This window comes from Rutidosis leptorrhynchoides, chromosome 4, assembly GCF_046630445.1.
Source record: "Rutidosis leptorrhynchoides isolate AG116_Rl617_1_P2 chromosome 4, CSIRO_AGI_Rlap_v1, whole genome shotgun sequence".
In the NCBI taxonomy this organism is placed as follows: domain Eukaryota; kingdom Viridiplantae; phylum Streptophyta; class Magnoliopsida; order Asterales; family Asteraceae; genus Rutidosis; species Rutidosis leptorrhynchoides.
This window is the reverse complement of record NC_092336.1, coordinates 630,572,696-630,594,268: the sequence shown is the minus strand read 5'-3', so window position 1 is coordinate 630,594,268 and position 21,573 is coordinate 630,572,696. Positions and strand designations below refer to the sequence as shown.

At 32.7% G+C, this 21,573-nt stretch overlaps 3 protein-coding genes and 1 non-coding gene across 4 annotated transcripts; 3 read left to right on the top strand and 1 right to left on the bottom strand.

The window, feature by feature from the left end:
- Positions 1-4,130: 4,130 nt before the first annotated feature.
- LOC139843120 (uncharacterized) lies at positions 4,131-5,228 on the top strand. Its single transcript, XM_071833194.1, has 3 exons — positions 4,131-4,313; positions 4,398-4,629; positions 4,729-5,228. The coding sequence occupies exons 1-3, from the start codon at positions 4,131-4,133 to the stop codon at positions 5,226-5,228; spliced, it is 915 nt and encodes a 304-aa protein (XP_071689295.1).
- Positions 5,229-5,739: 511 nt separating this feature from the next.
- LOC139904226 (uncharacterized) lies at positions 5,740-7,939 on the top strand. The gene is made up of 5 exons (XM_071886156.1): positions 5,740-5,837; positions 5,977-6,097; positions 7,274-7,377; positions 7,491-7,622; positions 7,718-7,939. The coding sequence occupies exons 1-5, from the start codon at positions 5,835-5,837 to the stop codon at positions 7,742-7,744; spliced, it is 387 nt and encodes a 128-aa protein (XP_071742257.1). The 5' UTR covers positions 5,740-5,834; the 3' UTR covers positions 7,745-7,939.
- Positions 7,940-8,650: 711 nt separating this feature from the next.
- On the top strand, positions 8,651-8,732 carry TRNAS-AGA (transfer RNA serine (anticodon AGA)). Its single transcript has one exon. It is a non-coding gene; the product is annotated as a tRNA-Ser (tRNA).
- A 147-nt stretch (positions 8,733-8,879) lies between these two features.
- On the bottom strand, positions 8,880-11,348 carry LOC139904224 (pentatricopeptide repeat-containing protein At4g32430, mitochondrial). The gene has a single exon (XM_071886155.1). It carries the CDS (start codon positions 11,261-11,263, stop codon positions 8,966-8,968), a length of 2,298 nt encoding a protein of 765 aa, XP_071742256.1. The 5' UTR covers positions 11,264-11,348; the 3' UTR covers positions 8,880-8,965.
- Between the last annotated feature and the right edge of the window lie 10,225 nt (positions 11,349-21,573).

Sequence of the window (21,573 nt, the reverse complement as noted above, 5' to 3'; positions counted from 1 at the left end):
TCTAGGGATATATGATGTTCCCCTAATACGAGCCGTAATTTTCCACATTGGTTTAGAAAAACCTGGTGGTTTAGAGGTTCCCGGGTCATTGTTACAACTTAAGGACTTCGGGGGTTGACGATACATATAAAGTTCATCGGGGTTGGAATTAGATTTCTCTATTTTTATGCCCTTTCCCTTATTATTTTCTTTTGCCTTTTTAAATTCAGTTGGGGTAATTTCTATAACATCATCGGAATTCTCGTCGGAATCCGATTCATCGGAGAATTGGTAATCCTCCCAATATTTTGCTTCCTTGGCGGAAACACCATTGACCATAATTAACCTTGGTCGGTTGGTTGAGGATTTTCTTTTACTTAACCGTTTTATTATTTCCCCCACCGGTTCTATTTCTTCATCCGGTTCCGATTCTTCTTCCGGTTCCGATTCTTCTTCCGGTTCCGACTCTTCTTCCGGTTCCTCTTCGGGAACTTGTGAATCAGTCCACAAATCATTCCAATTTACATTTGACTCTTCATTATTATTAGGTGAGTCAATGGGACTTGTTCTAGAGGTAGACATCTATCACATAATATCAAACACGTTAAGAGATTAATATATCACATAATATTCATATGTTAAAAATATATAGTTTCCAACAAAAATGTTAAGCAATCATTTTTAAAGAAAACATGGTCGAAGTCCAGACTCACTAATGCATCCTAACAAACTCGATAAGACACACTAATGCAAATTTTCTGGTTCTCTAAGACCAACGCTCGGATACCAACTGAAATGTCCCGTTCTTATTGATTAAAAACGTTCCATATTAATTGATTTCGTTGCGAGGTTTTGACCTCTATATGAGACATTTTTCAAAGACTGCATTCATTTTTAAACAAACCATAACCTTTATTTCATCAATAAAGGTTTAAAAAGCTTTACGTAGATTATCAAATAATGATAATCTAAAATATCCTGTTTACACACGACCATTACATAATGGTTTACAATACAAATATGTTACAACAAAATAAGTTTCTTGAATGCAGTTTTTACACAATATCATACAAGCATGGACTCCAAATCTTGTCCTTATTTAAGTATGCGACAGCGGAAGCTCTTAATAATCACCTGAGAATAAACATGCTTAAAACGTCAACAAAAATGTTGGTGAGTTATAGGTTTAACCTATATATATCAAATCGTAACAATAGACCACAAGATTTCATATTTCAATACACATCCCATACATAGAGATAAAAATCATTCATATGGTGAACACCTGGTAACCGACAATAACAAGATGCATATATAAGAATATCCCCATCATTCCGGGACACCCTTCGGATATGATATAAATTTCGAAGTACTAAAGCATCCGGTACTTTGGATGGGGTTTGTTAGGCCCAATAGATCTATCTTTAGGATTCCCGTCAATTAGGGTGTCTGTTCCCTAATTCTTAGATTACCAGACTTAATAAAAAGGGGCATATTCGATTTCGATAATTCAACCATAGAATGTAGTTTCACGTACTTGTGTCTATTTTGTAAATCATTTATAAAACCTGCATGTATTCTCATCCCAAAAATATTAGATTTTAAAAGTGGGACTATAACTCACTTTCACAGATTTTTACTTCGTCGGGAAGTAAGACTTGGCCACTGGTTGATTCACGAACCTATAACAATATATACATATATATCAAAGTATGTTCAAAATATATTTACAACACTTTTAATATATTTTGATGTTTTAAGTTTATTAAGTCAGCTGTCCTCGTTAGTAACCTACAACTAGTTGTCCACAGTTAGATGTACAGAAATAAATCGATAAATATTATCTTGAATCAATCCACGACCCAGTGTATACGTATCTCAGTATTGATCACAACTCAAACTATATATATTTTGGAATCAACCTCAACCCTGTATAGCTAACTCCAACATTCACATATAGAGTGTCTATGGTTGTTCCGAAATATATATAGATGTGTCGACATGATAGGTCGAAACATTGTATACGTGTCTATGGTATCTCAAGATTACATAATATATAATACAAGTTGATTAAGTTATGGTTGGAATAGATTTGTTACCAATTTTCACGTAGCTAAAATGAGAAAAATTATCCAATCTTGTTTTACCCATAACTTCTTCATTTTAAATCCGTTTTGAGTGAATCAAATTGCTATGGTTTCATATTGAACTCTATTTTATGAATCTAAACAAAAAAAGTATAGGTTTCTAGTCGGAAAAATAAGTTACAAGTCGTTTTTTGTAAAGGTAGTCATTTCAGTCGAAAGAACGACGTCTAGATGACCATTTTAGAAAACATACTTCCACTTTGAGTTTAACCATAATTTTTGGATATAGTTTCATGTTCATAATAAAAATCATTTTCTCAGAATAACAACTTTTAAATCAAAGTTTATCATAGTTTTTAATTAACTAACCCAAAACAGCCCGCGGTGTTACTACGACGGCGTAAATCCGGTTTTACGGTGTTTTTCGTGTTTCCAGGTTTTAAATCATTAAGTTAGCATATCATATAGATATAGAACATGTGTTTAGTTGATTTTAAAAGTCAAGTTAGAAGGATTAACTTTTGTTTGCGAACAAGTTTAGAATTAACTAAACTATGTTCTAGTGATTACAAGTTTAAACCTTCGAATAAGATAGCTTTATATGTATGAATTGAATGATGTTATGAACATCATTACTACCTTAAGTTCCTTGGATGAACCTACTGGAAAAGAGAAAAATGGATCTAGCTTCAATGGATCCTTGGATGGCTCAAAGTTCTTGAAGCAAAATCATGACACGAAAACAAGTTCAAGTAAGATCATCACTTGAAATAAGATTGTTATAGTTATAGAAATTGAACCAAAGTTTGAATATGATTATTACCTTGTATTAGAATGATAACCTACTGTAAGAAACAAAGATTTCTTGAGGTTGGATGATCACCTTACAAGATTGGAAGTGAGCTAGCAAACTTGAAAGTATTCTTGATTTTATGAAACTAGAACTTTTGAAATTTATGAAGAACACTTAGAACTTGAAGATAGAACTTGAGAGAGTTCAATTAGATGAAGAAAATTGAAGAATGAAAGTGTTTGTAGGTGTTTTTGGTCGTTGGTGTATGGATTAGATATAAAGGATATGTAATTTTGTTTTCATGTAAATAAGTCATGAATGATTACTCATATTTTTGTAATCTTATGAGATATTTCATGCTAGTTGCCAAATGATGGTTCCCACATGTGTTAGGTGACTCACATGGGCTGCTAAGAGCTGATCATTGGAGTGTATATACCAATAGTACATACATCTAAAAGCTGTGTATTGTACGAGTACGAATACGGGTGCATACGAGTAGAATTGTTGATGAAACTGAACGAGAATGTAATTGTAAGCATTTTTGTTAAGTAGAAGTATTTTGATAAGTGTATTGAAGTCTTTCAAAAGTGTATAAATACATATTAAAACACTACATGTATATACATTTTAACTGAGTCGTTAAGTCATCGTTAGTCGTTACATGTAAGTGTTGTTTTGAAACCTTTAGGTTAACGATCTTGTTAAATGTTGTTAACCCAATGTTTATAATATCAAAATAGATTTTAAATTATTATATTATCATGATATTATGATGTACGAATATCTCTTAATATGATATATATACATTAAATGTCGTTACAACGATAAACGTTACATATATGTCTCGTTTCAAAATCATTAAGTTAGTAGTCTTGTTTTTACATATGTAGTTCATTGTTAATATAATTAATGATATGTTTACTTATCATAATATCACGTTAACTATATATATAACCATATATATGCCATCATATAGTTTTTTTACAAGTTTTAACGTTCGTGAATCACCGGTCAACTTGGGTGGTCAATTGTCTATATGAAACCTATTTCAATTAATCAAGTCTTAACAAGTTTGATTGCTTAACATGTTGGAAACATTTAATCATGTAAACATCAATCTCAATTAATATATATAAACATGGAAAAGTTCGGGTCACTACATTTAAGAGCTTATGTTTAGATCTTAAATTGCGTTACGGTGTAATGCCAACTCGTAATGTTTCTATTGAGGAGTCAGTTGGTATTTTTTTTTTAATACTAGCACATGGATGTGGAAAAGATTAGCTCAGGAAACCTTTAACCATTCGGGAGAAACTATTCATAGACATCTTCATAAGATTTTGAAAACTGTGCTTAAGCTGAGCGGGGACATTATAAGGCCAAGTGCTTATTACAATGAAGAAGTACCACCACAACTTTTAAACGATTCTCGCTACTATCCTATGTTCAAGGTAAGTAATGTTACTCTTTTGAAATTTCAGTTGCATCTAACTTATAAAGGTTTCTTATAATTACCTAATTATTTGTGCTTATAGGATTGCATTGGAGCTATTGATGGTACACATGTGAGAGCGTCTGTTCGAGAGCATGAACAAGCCAAATATATCGGTAGAAAAGGATATCCAACCCAAAATATTATGGCAGCATGTGATTTTAACATGTGTTTTACATTTGTCTGGGCGGGTTGGGAAGGCACGGCACATGATACAAGAATTTTTCTAGAAGCGTTACGAAGAAAAGAAGTGAATTTTCCACGTCCAATTGGAGGTTAGTTAATTTACATATTTTAATATTATGTTGTTCTATGTTGTCATGCTTACATGTAATTCTGTATGTACCAATAATGTTCTCTTTAACTCATAACAGATAAATACTATGTTGTTGATGCTGGGTATCCAAATACCAGAGGATATCTTGCTCCGTATAAAGGAAACAATATTCGTTATCATATACCAGATTTTCGTCGCGGTGAAACTGCTACTATGCGTGCTCCTAAAGGAATGAAAGAGACATTTAACTATCACCACTCATCATTGAGAAATGTGATTGAACGAACATTTGGAGTATGGAAGGCAAGATGGGCAATATTAAAAGATATGCATGTAAATTATTCATATGAAACACAAGTTAATATCGTGATAGCATCTATGGCAATTCACAATTATATCAGAATGAAAGGTTACTTTGATGAAGCATTTGACACGGCACAACGAGAAAATTATCGTCCAACTCAGGATTTAGATATTGGGTCGTCAACTACCATTAATGTAACTGACGGAGAGCCAGGTGCACAACGTAGAAATGATGATTTATATATGAGTATAGTAAGAGATAGAATTGCAAATGATCTTATGATGTCTAGGTGAATGTCATTTTATGTATAAGAGGACATTACTTTAGTTTTGAATAATCGTACCGATCTATGTTTATCATGATTGCATGTTTGAAATTTCATAGAACTAATGAATTTACGTTTAGTTTATTAGTTAGCAATAATAATATTGTTCTCACGCTACCTGTATATATATTTATATATGGTCATAATTTAGTACAATTTATAAATAGGTATAATTAAATATTAAATATTATATGTGGATATTTTATTACTTTCAACTAATGTCCTTTTTGGTAATTTTACATGGTAAGCTATCAAATAATCCGATTTTCCCAAACACTCAAAAACTGATTATCTGATTATTACGATATCAAACAGCATAATCAAATTCAAATACCATTTATCAAAACCACGTTTTGCTACAACCAATTATCTAAAATCAATTATTTAAAACGCATAATCAATTTTCAAAACGCAAATTCAAACACCCCTAAAAAGCCCCTAGCAGCCAATTGCTAGTAGCTTCCCCTTTAAACCCTCAACATCAATATCCTTTCAATTCAACTCATATAAACAAGGTAAAACCCTAGCCTCCCTCTATTTCACAAAAACACAGTGTCTTCAGTACGCCGTTAAAATGGTATATTTTTCTTTTCCCTTTTTTATGTTCCTTATTACAATCTTTCATGTATCTATATCTATATTATCTACTTTGTATTTGGGTTCTTGAAAGTTTTGATTTTTTTTTTTTTTAAATTTTTTTTTTTTGGGGGTTGTAGACTGGTGAAGCTGTGAATCCAAAAGCATACCCACTTGCAGATGCTCAACTAACTATTACAATTTTGGATCTTGTGCAACAAGCTGCTAATTACAAGCAGCTTAAGAAGGGTGCTAATGAAGGTATTAAAAAACCTTTCGACCCTTTACAAACTAATTTTTTTTAATTGTTCTATTGAATTTTTGATGGAATCGTGTATGTCTCTTTTTGATGCGGAAGTTAATTTTTGTAAGTACTATCTAGGTCAAATGTTGGTATTTGTTAGGTCAAAGTTGGCTGATTCCATTCTTTTATATGATGTTGGATTGGTATTCATGTCATGTACATAAATTATAGTGAATACAGTTTATATACATATGCTTATTTGAGCTGAGAAAAGTAGATTAATGTTGATAGGATTATCTTTGTTAGGGTTAAATAGGATGTTCCTTCTGTAAATGATACATTTTATAGTGAACTTGTATAGATTTCGATTAAAGGTGAATTAGAGCACTGGTAGTGGTGACTGAGGTCACTTGGCATGTCAGGCGTGAGTTGTTGAGTCAGAAAAAGTGGGGAGTGGTGACCTATGTCGTTAGTGTGTTAGTTAGTGTGTTAAAATAATATTTTATTATATTTAATAATTTATCCATTTGAAGAAAAAAAAGCAAAAATGGAAATAAATGAGGTAAGGTCCATCGCCCATGAGACTGACCAAGGAGGGACTAGACTAAGTGACTAGCAAGGGGAGTGGGGGACTCGGTCACATTGTGTGGGACGAGGGGGTGACATACCACCACTCCCAGCACTCTTAAATGGATATGTGTTTGGATTATCTGAAACATATTCGTGGAAATATTTTATTAATTATGTTGATGTTAATGAATACTATGTGCCTCAAATAGTGTTATTTGATCAGTCAAAGCTGGCTTATTTGATTCTATGTTGTTTATTTGCTATAGTATTACTACTATTATTGTAATTGTAATTTACATAGTGTCAGGGAAATTATTTATATGATATATGTTTGTTTGTGTTGGAAAAGTTTATAATGTTTTAATTATGGTATTTGTAAACCTGATTAAACTTTTGGACTTTATTGGCTACCATTTATAATGTTTTGATTCCATACATGTTTAGTCTTAGATCGATGTAGGTGAATCGTGAAGAAAAAGTCTATATGTGGAGTTAATTGAAGCATTCTATATAAAAAGTTTATTACTTTAGTTGTTTTGTATCTGGCAGTGAAATTTGATCTATGTATTGAGATTTCGGATGAGTATTAACTAATGTTAGTTATATATGGATCTGAATTTCAGCTACGAAGACCCTTAACAGGGGTATATCTGAGTTTGTTGTGATGGCAGCGGATGCTGAGCCTCTTGAAATTATTCTTCATCTTCCCCTCCTTGCTGAAGACAAGGTAAATAAAATTTTTCTTGATATTTTTAATTTACGGGTACTGATCAATTATCTTACTTCTTAGCATTTTTTGCAGTTACTAATAGATAATTATGTGTTTGTCGTATTTGGCAGAATGTACCTTATGTTTTTGTGCCATCAAAACAAGCACTTGGACGAGCATGTGGAGTCACTAGGCCTGTTATTGCATGTTCCGTGACCAGTAACGAAGGCAGCCAATTGAAAACTCAAATACAGCAGCTAAAGGTGTGTGTGTGTGTTGTCTCTGCTCTGATATTTTGTGATTGTTTGTCATTTTGATCCTAGTAATGGTTTCTAAACGAAGTTTATTTGATTTTCAGGATGCAATTGAGAAGCTTTTGATCTGAAAGAGGAAATATGGAAATTCGGTGTGATGGGCCTTCTTCGATGTGATTACCGTTAGAGGCTTTGATCTTTCTTTTCCTATAACAGCTATCTTGAATCATTTTAATGTACTGAATATTTTTATTTTTTCCTGCTTGCATTTTTGAACTGAAAAACACTATGGCCTCTAGCTTTTATGTGACATTGAAGTTTTATCATTTATGTGCCATTTTCTAAAATGTTAAAGAAACACATATCTATAAGAAAGGGGTAGTTTCGTCGTCATTCAGTCATACTCTATGAATTCTTTCAGTTTCGACGCATTTGCACATGAAAGAAACTATTTTGACTTGCATCTTGTGTCAACTGGGTCAAATTGCCAAGTCATTATCCATCTCTTTTGACATGTAATGTAATGAACCATGGTGTCTCGGCCAAAATCTGTTTTTACTTGTCACCTAATCAGCTAATCTGGTGGTAAACTTGCCAGATTCAACAAGTTTGGTTTCTAGTAAGATGAATCATGGGGATTTTATGTGTTAATAGTAGTTTAATACTCATGGTTAATGATCATTTATTTTTTTATTATTATCATACTCTAGTTTTTGTGATTCTTGCATCATCTGTTGGTGTACGAAATGATTTTAAAAAGACTTTTCAAAATTTTTAATTATTTTTATAGTCCAAAACAAGCATATGATACTCCTACTAATCTCTTTCCCTTTTCTAATATACGGAGTATTGGTGTAATTGAAAAGCGCTTACAAAATAGTGTGCATGTAACAACAATAATAATACGTAGTAGTTTATATAAATAAACAAGCAAATACTAATAACAAATGGAATTTGCGTATAAAAATGTACACACACACACACACATATATATATATATGATATACCATAATATTAACTAAATTAAATCATATCAGGTGGACGTGCCGGAGTGGTTATCGGGCATGACTAGAAATCATGTGGGCTCTGCCCGCGCAGGTTCGAATCCTGCCGTCCACGATTTATTATTTTTTACTCCGTATTAAACATTAAATATATTTGCTCTAGTTCTATTAATTTCAGTTCATGGACAACAGTGGCTTCATTCCTTTAAATAGTTTTTCAAATTTTCATTCCAATCAAACATTCAATTCAATTCAATCATATTCTATCAGGATCTTAAGCAAAACAAACACATTCCTGTTGCAATAATTCCTAATAAGAACTACAAACCTGTGAAGATTTTATCACTACTATAGAACTGTAACTTGCTCGATGACATCTTCCGCCTTTACAAACTTCATTTCTGATCCAAGACACCACACCATACGATAAATCTCATCTGTCTGCGGATGAGACGTATCGTCTGATGAAAAAGCATGTGGCGACCCATTACCGTTATAAACATCCGCCCAACTTAACCCCACAACTTTCTTCACACTTTTTTCCCTCATCCCTTTCCTTATTCTTGCAACTTCATCCCAATCACCTCTTTCTGCATACAAATTCGACATCAATACATACGACCCCGACTCTTCAGGCTCCATCTTCAATAAAGCGTCAGAAACTCGCTTCCCCATCTCCATGTTCCCATGAACTTTACATGATCCTAATAAACTCTGCAAAACCGGGAGCCCGATTTGACCTGGTATTTGTTTTATAAACTCTTCTGCTTCCTTTAACCGCCCGGCCCGCCCATACATGTCCACTATACAAGAATAATGTTCTGATGTCGGCTCGATTTTATAATGTTTGACCATTGACTCGAATACTTCCTTCCCCTTTTCCACCATTCCCTTTCTTCCACACGCAGTTAATACAGATAAAAATGTTATGGAATCGGGCTCGAAAGATTGGTTCTTTATGTCATCGTATAATTTCATAACGGATTCATAATCTCCATGTCTTGAATAAGCCGAAATAATTGCAGTCCATGCAACTTGGTTCTTATCCTTGATTTCATCAAACACTTTACGAGATTCGTTTATATTTCCACGTTTAGCATACATGTCAAGAAGAGCACCAGAAACAATTGGGTCGTTATTCAACCCGAGTTTAAATAAATAAGAGTGGCACCATTGCCCGTATCTTAAGGAGATTAACTCGGAAGAAGCTATGGCACTTAAAACGCTCCCGAATGTGTACTCATTTGGTTTTGACTCCATAATTGTGGTGGAAAATGTTACTAAACATTCTTGAAACATCTTGTTTTGAGTAAATCCGGATATTAACGCGTTCCATGAAATAATCACCTTTCGTTCCATTTCTTGAAAAACGTTGACCGAGTCTTTCATGGAGCCAAACTTAGCATACATGGTAATAAAGCTATTTGCAACAACTAGCTCTGAGAAAAAGCTAGACTTTATACATAAACCATGAACCGTTTCACCTTCTTTCACACTATTACTCGCACATATGGCCGAAATCAAGCCAACAAACGTCACCTCGTTAGGATACTCACCGTCCTTTCTCATGTCGTTGAATAAAGATACCGCGTGTTCTTCGCTTATAGAGATCAAAGTGGTCCATGACACTACATTACGATTCACCATATCATCAAACACCAACTTTGCATCTTTAATTTGATCGCATTTTGAATATGCGGAGATCAAAACATTGCAAACCGACTCATGCACTCCATATCCCCTTTTAATCGCCAAACTATGTATCTGTTTCCCGAGAGCCAAGTTTCTAGCATGACCACAAGCTGAAACGGCACTTGTAAACGAAACATGATCAAGCCTTAATCCCAATCTAATCATCTCATTAAAAGTTTTAATCGCTTCTACTCCATAACTTCCTTCTTGACTATAACCTGAAAGCAATGCATTCCATGAAACTAAATCCTTACTCGGCATTTCATCAAACACTTGTTCTGCTTCACCAATACGTCCCCATTTCGAGTACAACGTTACAAGTGCATTCGCAATAAACCCTTCACACTGCATTCCAGCTTTCATAGCAAGAGCATGCAATTGGGTTCCAAACAAAAATTCTTCACAATCCGCACAACGATCCAAGGCAGTAGTGTACGTCACCGCATCAAAACTAACCCCTAAATAGTTCATCCGACAAGCAAAAGCTAACGCATTGTTTTCATCCTTAAACCCTGAAAGCAACGTGTTCCATGAAACAGTATCAGGATTAGGCAAGTTATCAAATATTACAGAAGCTTTATCAAGCTGTCCGGACAGGGAGTACATGTTCATCAATGAATTAGATACGGATAAAAACGAGTCAAGCCCTGATGTCAATGCAAACCCGTGTATCTGACACCCGAGTTTCGAGTCTCCACGACATGCTTTGATAGCGACTGCAGTTGAGGCTTCATCTACATGGGTAACACCTACATCTTGAATCTGTTTGATGAAGATGTCAAGGGCTTGAAATGGGCGATTTTGATGCAGTAGATTAAGCATAGAGTTATGAAGATAGCTGAGGTTTGGTTGAGGCATTTTATCAAACAGTTGGTGACCATTTTGCAATGAATGAAAGCTAACTGTCTTATTAGTATGATGAATACGCTTTAATACTAATTGGCGGGTAATCATGAAAATAGCTCAAGATGGTTGATGGTTGATGGTTGATGGTTCAAGGTATTATTACGGAGTACTAAATTCAGTTATTAGGGCAAAAAATTACTCAAATTCTAAAAGAGGGAATTTATACATGGGTAAATATAGAGTTAAAAAAAACTTTATAAGCTTTAACAAAGTTTGTTTTTGGTGATACGAGTATAATTTATCGACTAGCAAATACTCCTTAAAAAAATTGTATCAATTCGCACATTACAAATTGATGTACTAAGAAAATTATGAATTACTTTAGAAATATCGTGGAGAGGTTTTAAACGCCAATCGTCCCTCAACTTTTATTCAAATTTCACTCGTCATCTTTGATCTTCTTTTTTGCTTGGCTCGTCTATGATGTTGTACAATTTAACGTTTGTCGTCTCTCGGTCAAAATATCATTAACTTTTTCAATTGAGTCTGGTCACATGTAGGGGTGTTCATTATATCCGAATCCGCGATCCGAATTATCCGAAAATCCGATCCGAAAATATCCGAAAAATCGGATATCCGAAAATCGGATATCAGAATTTTCGGATTCAGATATCGGATGGCAGTTTCAAAAAATTTCGGATATTCGGATACCCGAATATCCGAAATTTAATAACTTTATTTTTAATTTATATCTTATTTTATATATATTTCCGTCTAAGAATCTCATATCTCATATTGCTTTAAAGTTAAAAAGAACCCAGATCTGAAAGTTTGCTTGCTCCTCAATCTCATCATCTCATATTCATTCTCTATTTATGCATTTAATGTTCATCTTCATCTTTTCACCTCATCTTCATCTTTTCATCTCTATTTTGTAGATCAAGATCCAAATATTTAATAGTTAATAATTACATTTACTTGTTATTATATGTCCTGTAGCTTCATACAGAGTAGTATGTTAGAATGTATCATGTTTCGGTGCAATCGTCATATACTCATACAATCTTGCATTATTTGACTAATTTTTAAATTACGATTAGGATGCATATTATTTTATTTGCTAAATTTTGAAAAGTAAGTAGACAGTACATGTTTTTACGCCAATACTTGTATTTTTATCAATTTATGAATCAACTCAATTACTGTATATCGAACTATACATCAGATTCAATCAGTTTTGTATCACTTTCAAACTAAAATTCGGATATTCGGATAATCCGATATCCGAATCCGAAAATTCAGATTTCGGATGACCAAATTCACTATCCGAATATTCGGATATCAGAAATTCGGATATCCGAATTTTCGGATATCCGATTGTGAACACCCCCTAGTCACATGACATGCGCGTGAGGATATTTTAGTGTTTTTATCATTTCTTCCTTACCTTCATCTTCTTCTCCAATATTTCACAAACCCTGATATTTTATCCACATTAACATCTCATTTTCCACTTCTTCTCCATTTTTCCTTTTTCATTTATCCTAAAATCATAAACCCTAATATCACTCACTTGTTTAGGTTTAACTATTATTACAAAATAATCAAAATAAATTTAACCATTATTATCAAATAATCAAAGGAAAACAAAATCACAGTTGCTATTGGCACTCATCAAATGACATATTTACAACTCTATTCACATGCAAAATGTTACTCTGTATCATCATCACCATAAAAACACATACACCACACAGTAAGCTCAAAATTGAAATCCATAATACATTTGAAGCACTAGCTTTGTTCAAAGTAGTGATTTGAACATATGAGTAACCAATTCCTGTAACCAAATTCGGTAACTCGAAAATATTACAGACCGGTAAGCTTGAAGCACCACATTTTTGTTCATCGAAATCATAGAAGTTACAGTACCGACTTTTCTGAATTCTCAAAGTAATGATTTGATCAAACTATGCCATGAGATTGATTTCAATGAATTTTTAATGATCAACTAACATCTCTTGCGAAGATTCTTCCATCAAAACAACAACAATTGCAAAAATCATTGATAAATATCAGCGATTATCACAAGTTGAACATTAAGATCAAAAATGTATTATGAGAAATTTTAGATAACGAAACCTTCATGAAGGGTGTTCAAAATCACTTTCCTAATCTTTGTCAATCATCATCTTAAAATTAAACAACATGTAGATCTCAAAAATTTAATTCACGAACATTTAGTTTGATTTTTGTTGACAGAGCGAATAGCTTTAGATCTGGAAAGTTTTTGCTTGTTTTTGATTCAACCAAAGGTTTATATATCTCAAATAAGTGATAACAAAAACATATTTGAGCTCAATGCCTAATTTAGAGCTTGAAGATGAAGAATGAAGGTGATGATGATGGTTATGTTTTTGTTTATAAATCTAATGGAGTTTATGATGATATTGTAAGATTTGAAAAGTTTGAATGATGTTGATGATTAACGATGTTTTAGGTGAAGGATAAGATGATGTTGCATTTTGGACTTTCATGTTCAAATTTGGTAAAGAGGAAAGGATATTAAAAGGAGTAAACGAGGAAAGAGACTGAAATACCTCCACGTGATTCGCACAAGATCTACTTTTAAAAGAAAAAGGAACAAAATGTAGATGGAGAGACGACAAGGTTAAATTGTATAACAACAAGGACGAGCCAAAGAAAAAAAAGATTAAGGATGACGTGTGTAATTTGAATACGAGTTGAGGGACGACCGACATAACTTTTTTTAATCCCGATCAACCAATTATACTTGTATTATAATTCATTTTTATTAGTTAGTTAACGAGTTAATAAAAACTAAAAAGCGAACATATCAAATTATTTTAAAATATAATAATGCTTTATACAATTTTAATCATTAATGATCAATTCCTTACGAAGAGGGGGCTTAAATATCGGGTCTCTTCGGGGTAAAAAGATAGCTCTTTTGGGAAAATGGTTTTGGAGGGGAAAAAACCGAGCCCAACTCACGTTGGGTTACGATTATCAAAAGTATTTATGGTTCTAATGGACTACAACCTCCTTCGGGCCTTAATGGGCCGCAAGGGGCGAGTAGTGTTTGGATTAATATTTTGCGTGCAGGGTTTTCTATCGAAGGTTTGGATTTCAATTTTGCAAATTCGTTTTCAAAGTTAAGCAGTGATGGTGTGGACATTGCCTTCTGGAACGACCCATGGATATGCGAGCTGCCTTTAAAAGTCAAATTCAACCGCATGTATCATCTTGAATCAAATCAGGACGTAAGCGTGCGGGACATGATCACTTGGAACGATTAACAGGTGTTGACGAGCTGGAATTGGAACAAAAACCATACATGACGTGCACTCTCTGAACTTGATGTACTCACTGATTTATTACATGCGTACAATAAACATGACAGGGATAGGGATTATTGGATCTGGATACTAGCATCGAGCGGTATTTTCACAACAACAAAATCTTGGGTCTCATCGATGATACGATTATAAGAAACAACAGGAACCAACATGTCAAAACTCTTAAGAATAAATTCATGCCTTGTAAAGTGTTCATCTTCATATGGAGGGTACTGAAAAGACGGATCCCGGTTCGTACCGAACTCAACAAAAGAGGTATCAATCTCGATTCCGTTAGATGCCTATTATGTGATGATGACGTGGAAAGTATCGATCACGCGTTAATTTTTTTGCCGTCATGCGATGGATATTTGGGAACGTGTTTACAAATGGTGGGGATTAGGTGCGGTCACAAACTTAAGCATAAATGAAGCTTTTCGTGGAAATTGTAGCCGCACATTATCTACACTAAGTTCGAGCGTTTGGCAAGCTATTGAATGGTAGTGTGCTTATTTGATTTGGAACAATCGCAATCAAAAAGTGTTCAACAACAACTATTTGAATGGTGCTACGGGTGTAATGGAAATTCAACTAAAGTCATATGAATGGATATCGAGTCGTCTAAAGAACCACAAATTGAATTGGCTAGTTTGGATCTCGGGTCATTGGTCATGTTTTGTTTAATGTCATGTGTGTAGAGTTGCTTACTCCGCAACTACCTCTCTTAATGTTTGTACATTAACATTTACGTGTTTCATTTTCGGGTCTCTTGTAATAGGCTTGTCGTGACCCGTCTTAATCCATCTGGACGAATACATTACATTTGGTTACATCGCGAGGTACTTGACCTCTATATGATACATTTTACAAACATTGCATTCGTTTTTAAAAGACAAACTTTCATTACATCGAAAGTTGACGGCATGCATACCACTTCATAATATATCCAACTATAATTGACTTAGTAATAATCTTGATGAACTCGACGACTCGAATGCAACGTCTTTCGAAATATGTCATGAATGACTCCAAGTAATATCTCTAATATGAGCAAATGCACAACGGAAGATTTCTTTCATACCTGAGAATAAACATGCTTTCAAGTGTCAACCAAAAGGTTGGTGAGTTCATTAGTTTATCATAATCGATCATTTTCATCATTTTAATAGACCACAAGATTTCATATTTCAATATACATCCCATACATAGAGATAAAAATCATTCATATGGTGAACACCTGGTAACCGACCTTAACAAGATGCATATAGAATATCCCCTATCATTCCGGGACTCCCTTCGGACATGATAAATTCGAAGTACTAAAGCATCCGGTACTTTGGATGGGGCTTGTTGGGCCCAATAGATCTATCTTTAGGATTCGCGTCAATTAGGGTGTCTGTTCCCTAATTCTTAGATTACCAGACTAAAAATGGGCATATTCGGTTTAATAATCCAGCCATATAACGTAGTTTCGATTACTTGTGTCTATTTCGTAAAACAGTTATAAAAATAGCGCATGTATTCTCAGTCCCAAAAATATATATTGCAAAAGCATTTAAAAAGGGAGCAAATGAAACTCACCATACTGTATTTTATAGTAAAAATACATATAACGATATTGAACAATGCGGGGTTGGCCTTGAATTCACGAACCTATATCATTTATATATATATATATATATATTTATATATATATATATATATATATATATATATATATATATATATTAACACATATAATGGTAATCGAACAAATTTATATATAAATTCATTCGTTATATCTTTATCATATTAATACCTTATATGTTTCATGTACTAATTTTATATATTTTAAATAAATAAAATATTAATTTTGTTATGTTATATGTATTAAATTTATATATATATATATATATATATATATATATATATATATATATATATCATTTGTTTGTTAATATATTAATAATAATACTAAAATAATGTTATTAATGATAAAAATAATAATAATGAATGATAATACTAATACTAATACTAATAATAATGATAATAATATTAAAAATCTTATTAAGGATAATAATAATGATAGTTTTAATAATAAAGATAATCTTATTATAAATCACTAGTTTAATACAACTTTTAAATTTTTAATACTTTATATAATAAGAATGATAATAATAATAATAGTAGTAGTAATAATAACTATAATATCTATAATAATAATACTTTTACTAATAATGATAATAATAACAATAATAATAATAATAATAATAATAATAATAATAATAATAAAAATAATAATAATTTTAGAATACAACCTTCGAAGAAAACAAGCTCCTAAAAATAATACGCCATTGCCCGGGTTCGAACCCGCAACCTCTCGCTCACCCACACACCCCTTAACCATGGCTCCAATTCTGTTTTTGTATTATATCTCTTAACCCAACATATTTAACCCGTCATCTATATAACAATCTGGCCCAACATCTAAATCAAAGTTTACGGCCCAATAGCTAAATCTCACGGCCCAACCAAAAATATTTTGATTCGGCTCAAACAACACGGACTAGCAGCCCAACAAAGCAGGGAAAATACGGCCCAACAAGCTAAGAAACTTATCGGCCTGTATGCACAATAATTCGTGGCCCAGTAACTTTTTAGAATCACGGCCCAAGCTAACCAGTTTAATCGACGAGCTGGTTGATCAATAAAAGAATTTAGGCTTCTCTCCTTTTTTATTTATTTATTTATAATTAACTAGTGGGAAGTGGGATGAATGTGGGGTTAACTTGTCTGCCATTTTCTTAACCAACAATAAGTGGCTCCTTTTTTAATTCATTGAATTGAAATAGAAAAGAAAAAAGAAAAAAAACTGTTAACTCAATCCTCGTTAAATCAGTAACTCGAAGAAAACAAATGTAACAGCTGTCGAATGTTAAAAACTAGAGCAAGTGGGTTTTGGGTTTTGATAACAAATAGGAATGGAAAGTTGCAGTAATTTTATATACTTCAAATAGTAAATCGTAGCAACAAAATAGTAGGTTTCGTGAGCTGAACCTAAACAGTTTGCAGCACCTGACGATGGCGGTTTAAGGTGACAGAAAAACAGAAACATATCAGCGTAACATTGATTCGTTTATGGTGTGTGTTCAAGGTTGAAGATGGTGGTTTGGTTTAGTGGTTGTCTTCGAATTGATTAGAAACATAAGTTAGTGGCAGTGGTGTTTGTTAAACAAAAAAAAATGAATATAGCAGCATCCATAATATTGCATCGGTGGTGGTGTTTCGTAGGTTGAAACATTAATATCATAGTAGGAGAGTTGGTGGTTTATGAATGGTTTGTTTAGAAACAGAAAACGTAAACAGTAGTCACAAAGTATCACAAAGTGTGTTGATTTTTGTCGAGCTGTTGTACAAAAAAATGAGCAGCTGCATGTGGTTAAGGTGGTTGTTTGTAGTTGGAGTTGGATGGTGGTTATCAAATAGGTGCCGAGTGATAAGGGTGGTTCAAGTTCACGCAGATGGTGGGAGATGGTTGTCGGTGATGGAGTTGTAGAGGTGATGATTGGCGAGAACCAAAACAGGAGAGAGAGAGAGAGAGAGAGAGAGAGAGAGAGAGAGAGAAAGATGATCATGGTGTTTTAAGTTTGAAGGTGGTGGAATCCGGTGGTTGGAAGTGGTGGTGGTGATGGATGGGATATATATTCTCATATATGTATATATATAAGGTGGTTCAACGAATTGGTGATCAATTGAAGGTGAAGGTAGGTTGTTTAATGGGTGTTGTTCGAACAATAACACAAGCAACAACGAGTAACAAAAATATATATATGCAATAGCAGTTTTGTCGATGGTGGGGTTTCGATCAAGAGGGGTGTTCAACGATGGAGTGGTGAGAGAGTAACCGGACGGTGGAAGGTGTAGTGTGAAAGTGATGATGTGATGGTGATCGAATAGAAGTCTTAGTGATGATGGTTCTATGGTGAACCGAAAAGGAAATAGAAAACAGAAATGTAACCACGAGTAGCCATCGAATAATTAGAGCAGGTGGTTTCGTAGTGTTCTAATGGTGGTGGATGCCGGTGATGGTTGGCGGTGGAAGACCGAAGATGCAAATGGGAATAAGAGATGGTTTAATGTTTTATAGATGGATCATTCATATCTCTAAATATCTACATACTTATTGATATATATTTTATATACAATATAATATATCATAATCCATGTATCATGAAAGAGTTAAAAGAAAAACAGTGAAACACAGTACATATAATAAATAATATAATACTACTTCACAAAATGAATGTGTAAAAGTTTGTGGATATTTTAGAATTTAAAAAGCACAGCCATCGGACTCTTGTATTCTTTCTACGCCGACATCCAAATACATCGGGTCCATTGCTAAACAGTTTCACATAAAAGTCTTCAGAAAAATTCCCAAATTTTTAAATTAAATATATTTATTTATTTTGGTCATTATGGTATAAAATTCAATCCTTAATTTGTTAAATAAAAATTACATCAACTGTCCCTCTCTTTTCTGAGTAAAATATAAAAAATTCTAAAATTTAAAAACTATATCCTAATTACATTTTTAGTAAGCCTAAAATTTATAGAACTCATTTTCGGGTCACCGTTTATTTTAAAATCACATTAGTTCGAATTAAACTTCTCTAAATTATAATCGAAACGTCCAACGAATATTACAATTATTTAATATTTATTTTTAATATACTTTATTTATATATAGTTATGCTTTAAATAATTATAATATCTTTTTTTTTTATTTTTTTTATTTTACATAATTAATTTTAAATATAGCAACCTATAATGTTTAAAATTATATTTCCAATTATTATATATATATATATATATACACACACACACACACATAACAAGTTACTATTAATTGTTCGTGAATCGTCGAGAGCAGTCAAAGGTCAATTGAATATATGAACATCGTTTCAAAATTTTCTAGACTCAACATTACATACTTTGCTTATCGTATCGAAATCATATAAAGATTAAGTTTAAATTTAGTCGGAAATTTTCGGATCGTCACAAGGCTAGCCCGCCTTATTGGGGTTTCGTGTTTAATAAAAAGTTTGCTTTTCGAATAAAAAAATCATTAGTGATCAATTATTTTACGACTTGAATGGAAAGAGTTAGTCAATTGGTTATATCCATGTTTCTCAATATAAACGGGTAGATCCTGATAACTATATGGAATATACGAGGGTGATTGAACAAATATTTGAAGGAGTTCTAAGCAGGTTGAGAACTCGAATTAGTTGGTTTTACATAGATTTTAGAGATAGAAGAAGTATGAGAAATATAGAGTGTGTAATTTGTCATATACTACACAATACTCCCCTCGTCTCATATTATCGTCGTTTGACAAAAAAATATATTATTTGAGAAAATGTCATAAAAGTACTGTACTTTCTGTTTACTTCCAGTTTACCTTTTTTATTTTTCCATTTAATCTTATCCATATACATTAATACATTAAGAACATAATAGAATTTATTTATGAAAATGTACAATTAATTTGGGACATTCCAATATCAAATAATGGACAATAAATTAGAGACAAAGGTAGTATTAATTATCAATATAAGGTATTGTTTACATGAAAGTAATGTAGTTTGTTTTAATGGGCATGATAATGTTGACGTCATCTGATGGACAAGTCAACCTTGGAAATCGAGCTTCAGTCTTTCTGGCCCGATGTATGAAGCTTACACCACACATCCATAACTTGTTTGCATATTATTGTGAATGTAGGACTTATGTGCAAACTTGACCGGATATGTTCTCGTCGTATCCCCAATATTGGTTAGGGATGTCAGTAAGAGTCACCCTTTTGTTGAGTGAAAACATACAGTTGTGACCTAAAAGAACTCGAGCCCGAGCGTGAAAATATTTCGAAGTTCTTCTAGCAAACTTGTTCGAACTTGAGCTCTGCTCGCAAGTCTAAATGAGTTTTTCATGTACATACAATATTTTTTTATCTATAATATAATACAACATATAATAAAACTGTTATATAGACACACACATACACACTAATTTTTTATATTTAAAATATAAAACAATATATATATATATATATATATATATATATATATATATATATATATATATATATATATATATATATATATATATATATATATATAGGGGCAGTATCAATGGGGAAGTAACCAATCGGGGGGAATCGGGGGGAAGCGGGGCTGAATTTTTTGGATTTTTTTTTCCGACATCAAGATCACACGAAAATATGAACATTTAGAAGAGACACTTCGTGATGAATGTCATTATTTAGGCGGGAAAACGATCGACAAAAATTACATTCAAGATAATATTGTTCGTGAAGAATATGAACGTCTTTTTTTCATGTTTTGTGAAGTAAAATTCAGCCCGATTTAGAGTTTAGGGTTTAGGGTTTGGTGTTTTGGGTTTATTCCATAAACCCAAAACACCAAACCCTAAACCCCAAACCCTAAACTCTAAACTGTTCGTGTTAAAAACTCAATCTAAATCCTAAATCTAAACCCTAAACCCTAAATTTCTAAACCCTAATATCTAAACCCTATAAACCCTAATATCTAAACCCCAATAGCTAAAAACTCAACATATGCTCGAAAAACACGATAATTGTTATATATTACTTCTTCGAGCATTTTTCCGCCAAAATAAAAACATTTATCACAAAGTGTCTCTACTAAATGTTCATATTTTCATCTCATCTATAATGTTCGTGAACAAAGTTTTTTCAAAAAACGAAAAAAAAAAGTTTTCGCTTCCCCCCACTTCCCCCCGAATGGTTACTTCACTCTTGATCCTACCCATATATATATATATATATATATATATATATATATATATATATATATATATATATATATATATATATATATTGTTTTATAATAGTAAAAATACACAAAAATATAACAGTTAAATAGTAGAACTTAGTATTTATTACATGTGTATTATAAAACTTGTTATTTATTACATGTGTAAAACTTATTATTTAGTACACAAGAAAAATATATGTATTATAAATTAAAAAATAAA

Coding starts and splice junctions, on each gene's coding strand:
- LOC139843120 (XM_071833194.1), top strand. CDS start 4,131: ATGTGGAAAAGATTAGCTCAGGAAACCTTTAACCATTCGGGAGAAACT. Junction 4,314..4,397: donor GCTACTATCCTATGTTCAAG/GTAAGTAATGTT, acceptor TTGTGCTTATAG/GATTGCATTGGAGCTATTGA. Junction 4,630..4,728: donor TTTTCCACGTCCAATTGGAG/GTTAGTTAATTT, acceptor AACTCATAACAG/ATAAATACTATGTTGTTGAT.
- LOC139904224 (XM_071886155.1), bottom strand. CDS start 11,263: ATGATTACCCGCCAATTAGTATTAAAGCGTATTCATCATACTAATAAG.
- LOC139904226 (XM_071886156.1), top strand. Junction 6,098..7,273: donor TAAGAAGGGTGCTAATGAAG/GTATTAAAAAAC, acceptor TCTGAATTTCAG/CTACGAAGACCCTTAACAGG. Junction 7,378..7,490: donor CCCTCCTTGCTGAAGACAAG/GTAAATAAAATT, acceptor CGTATTTGGCAG/AATGTACCTTATGTTTTTGT.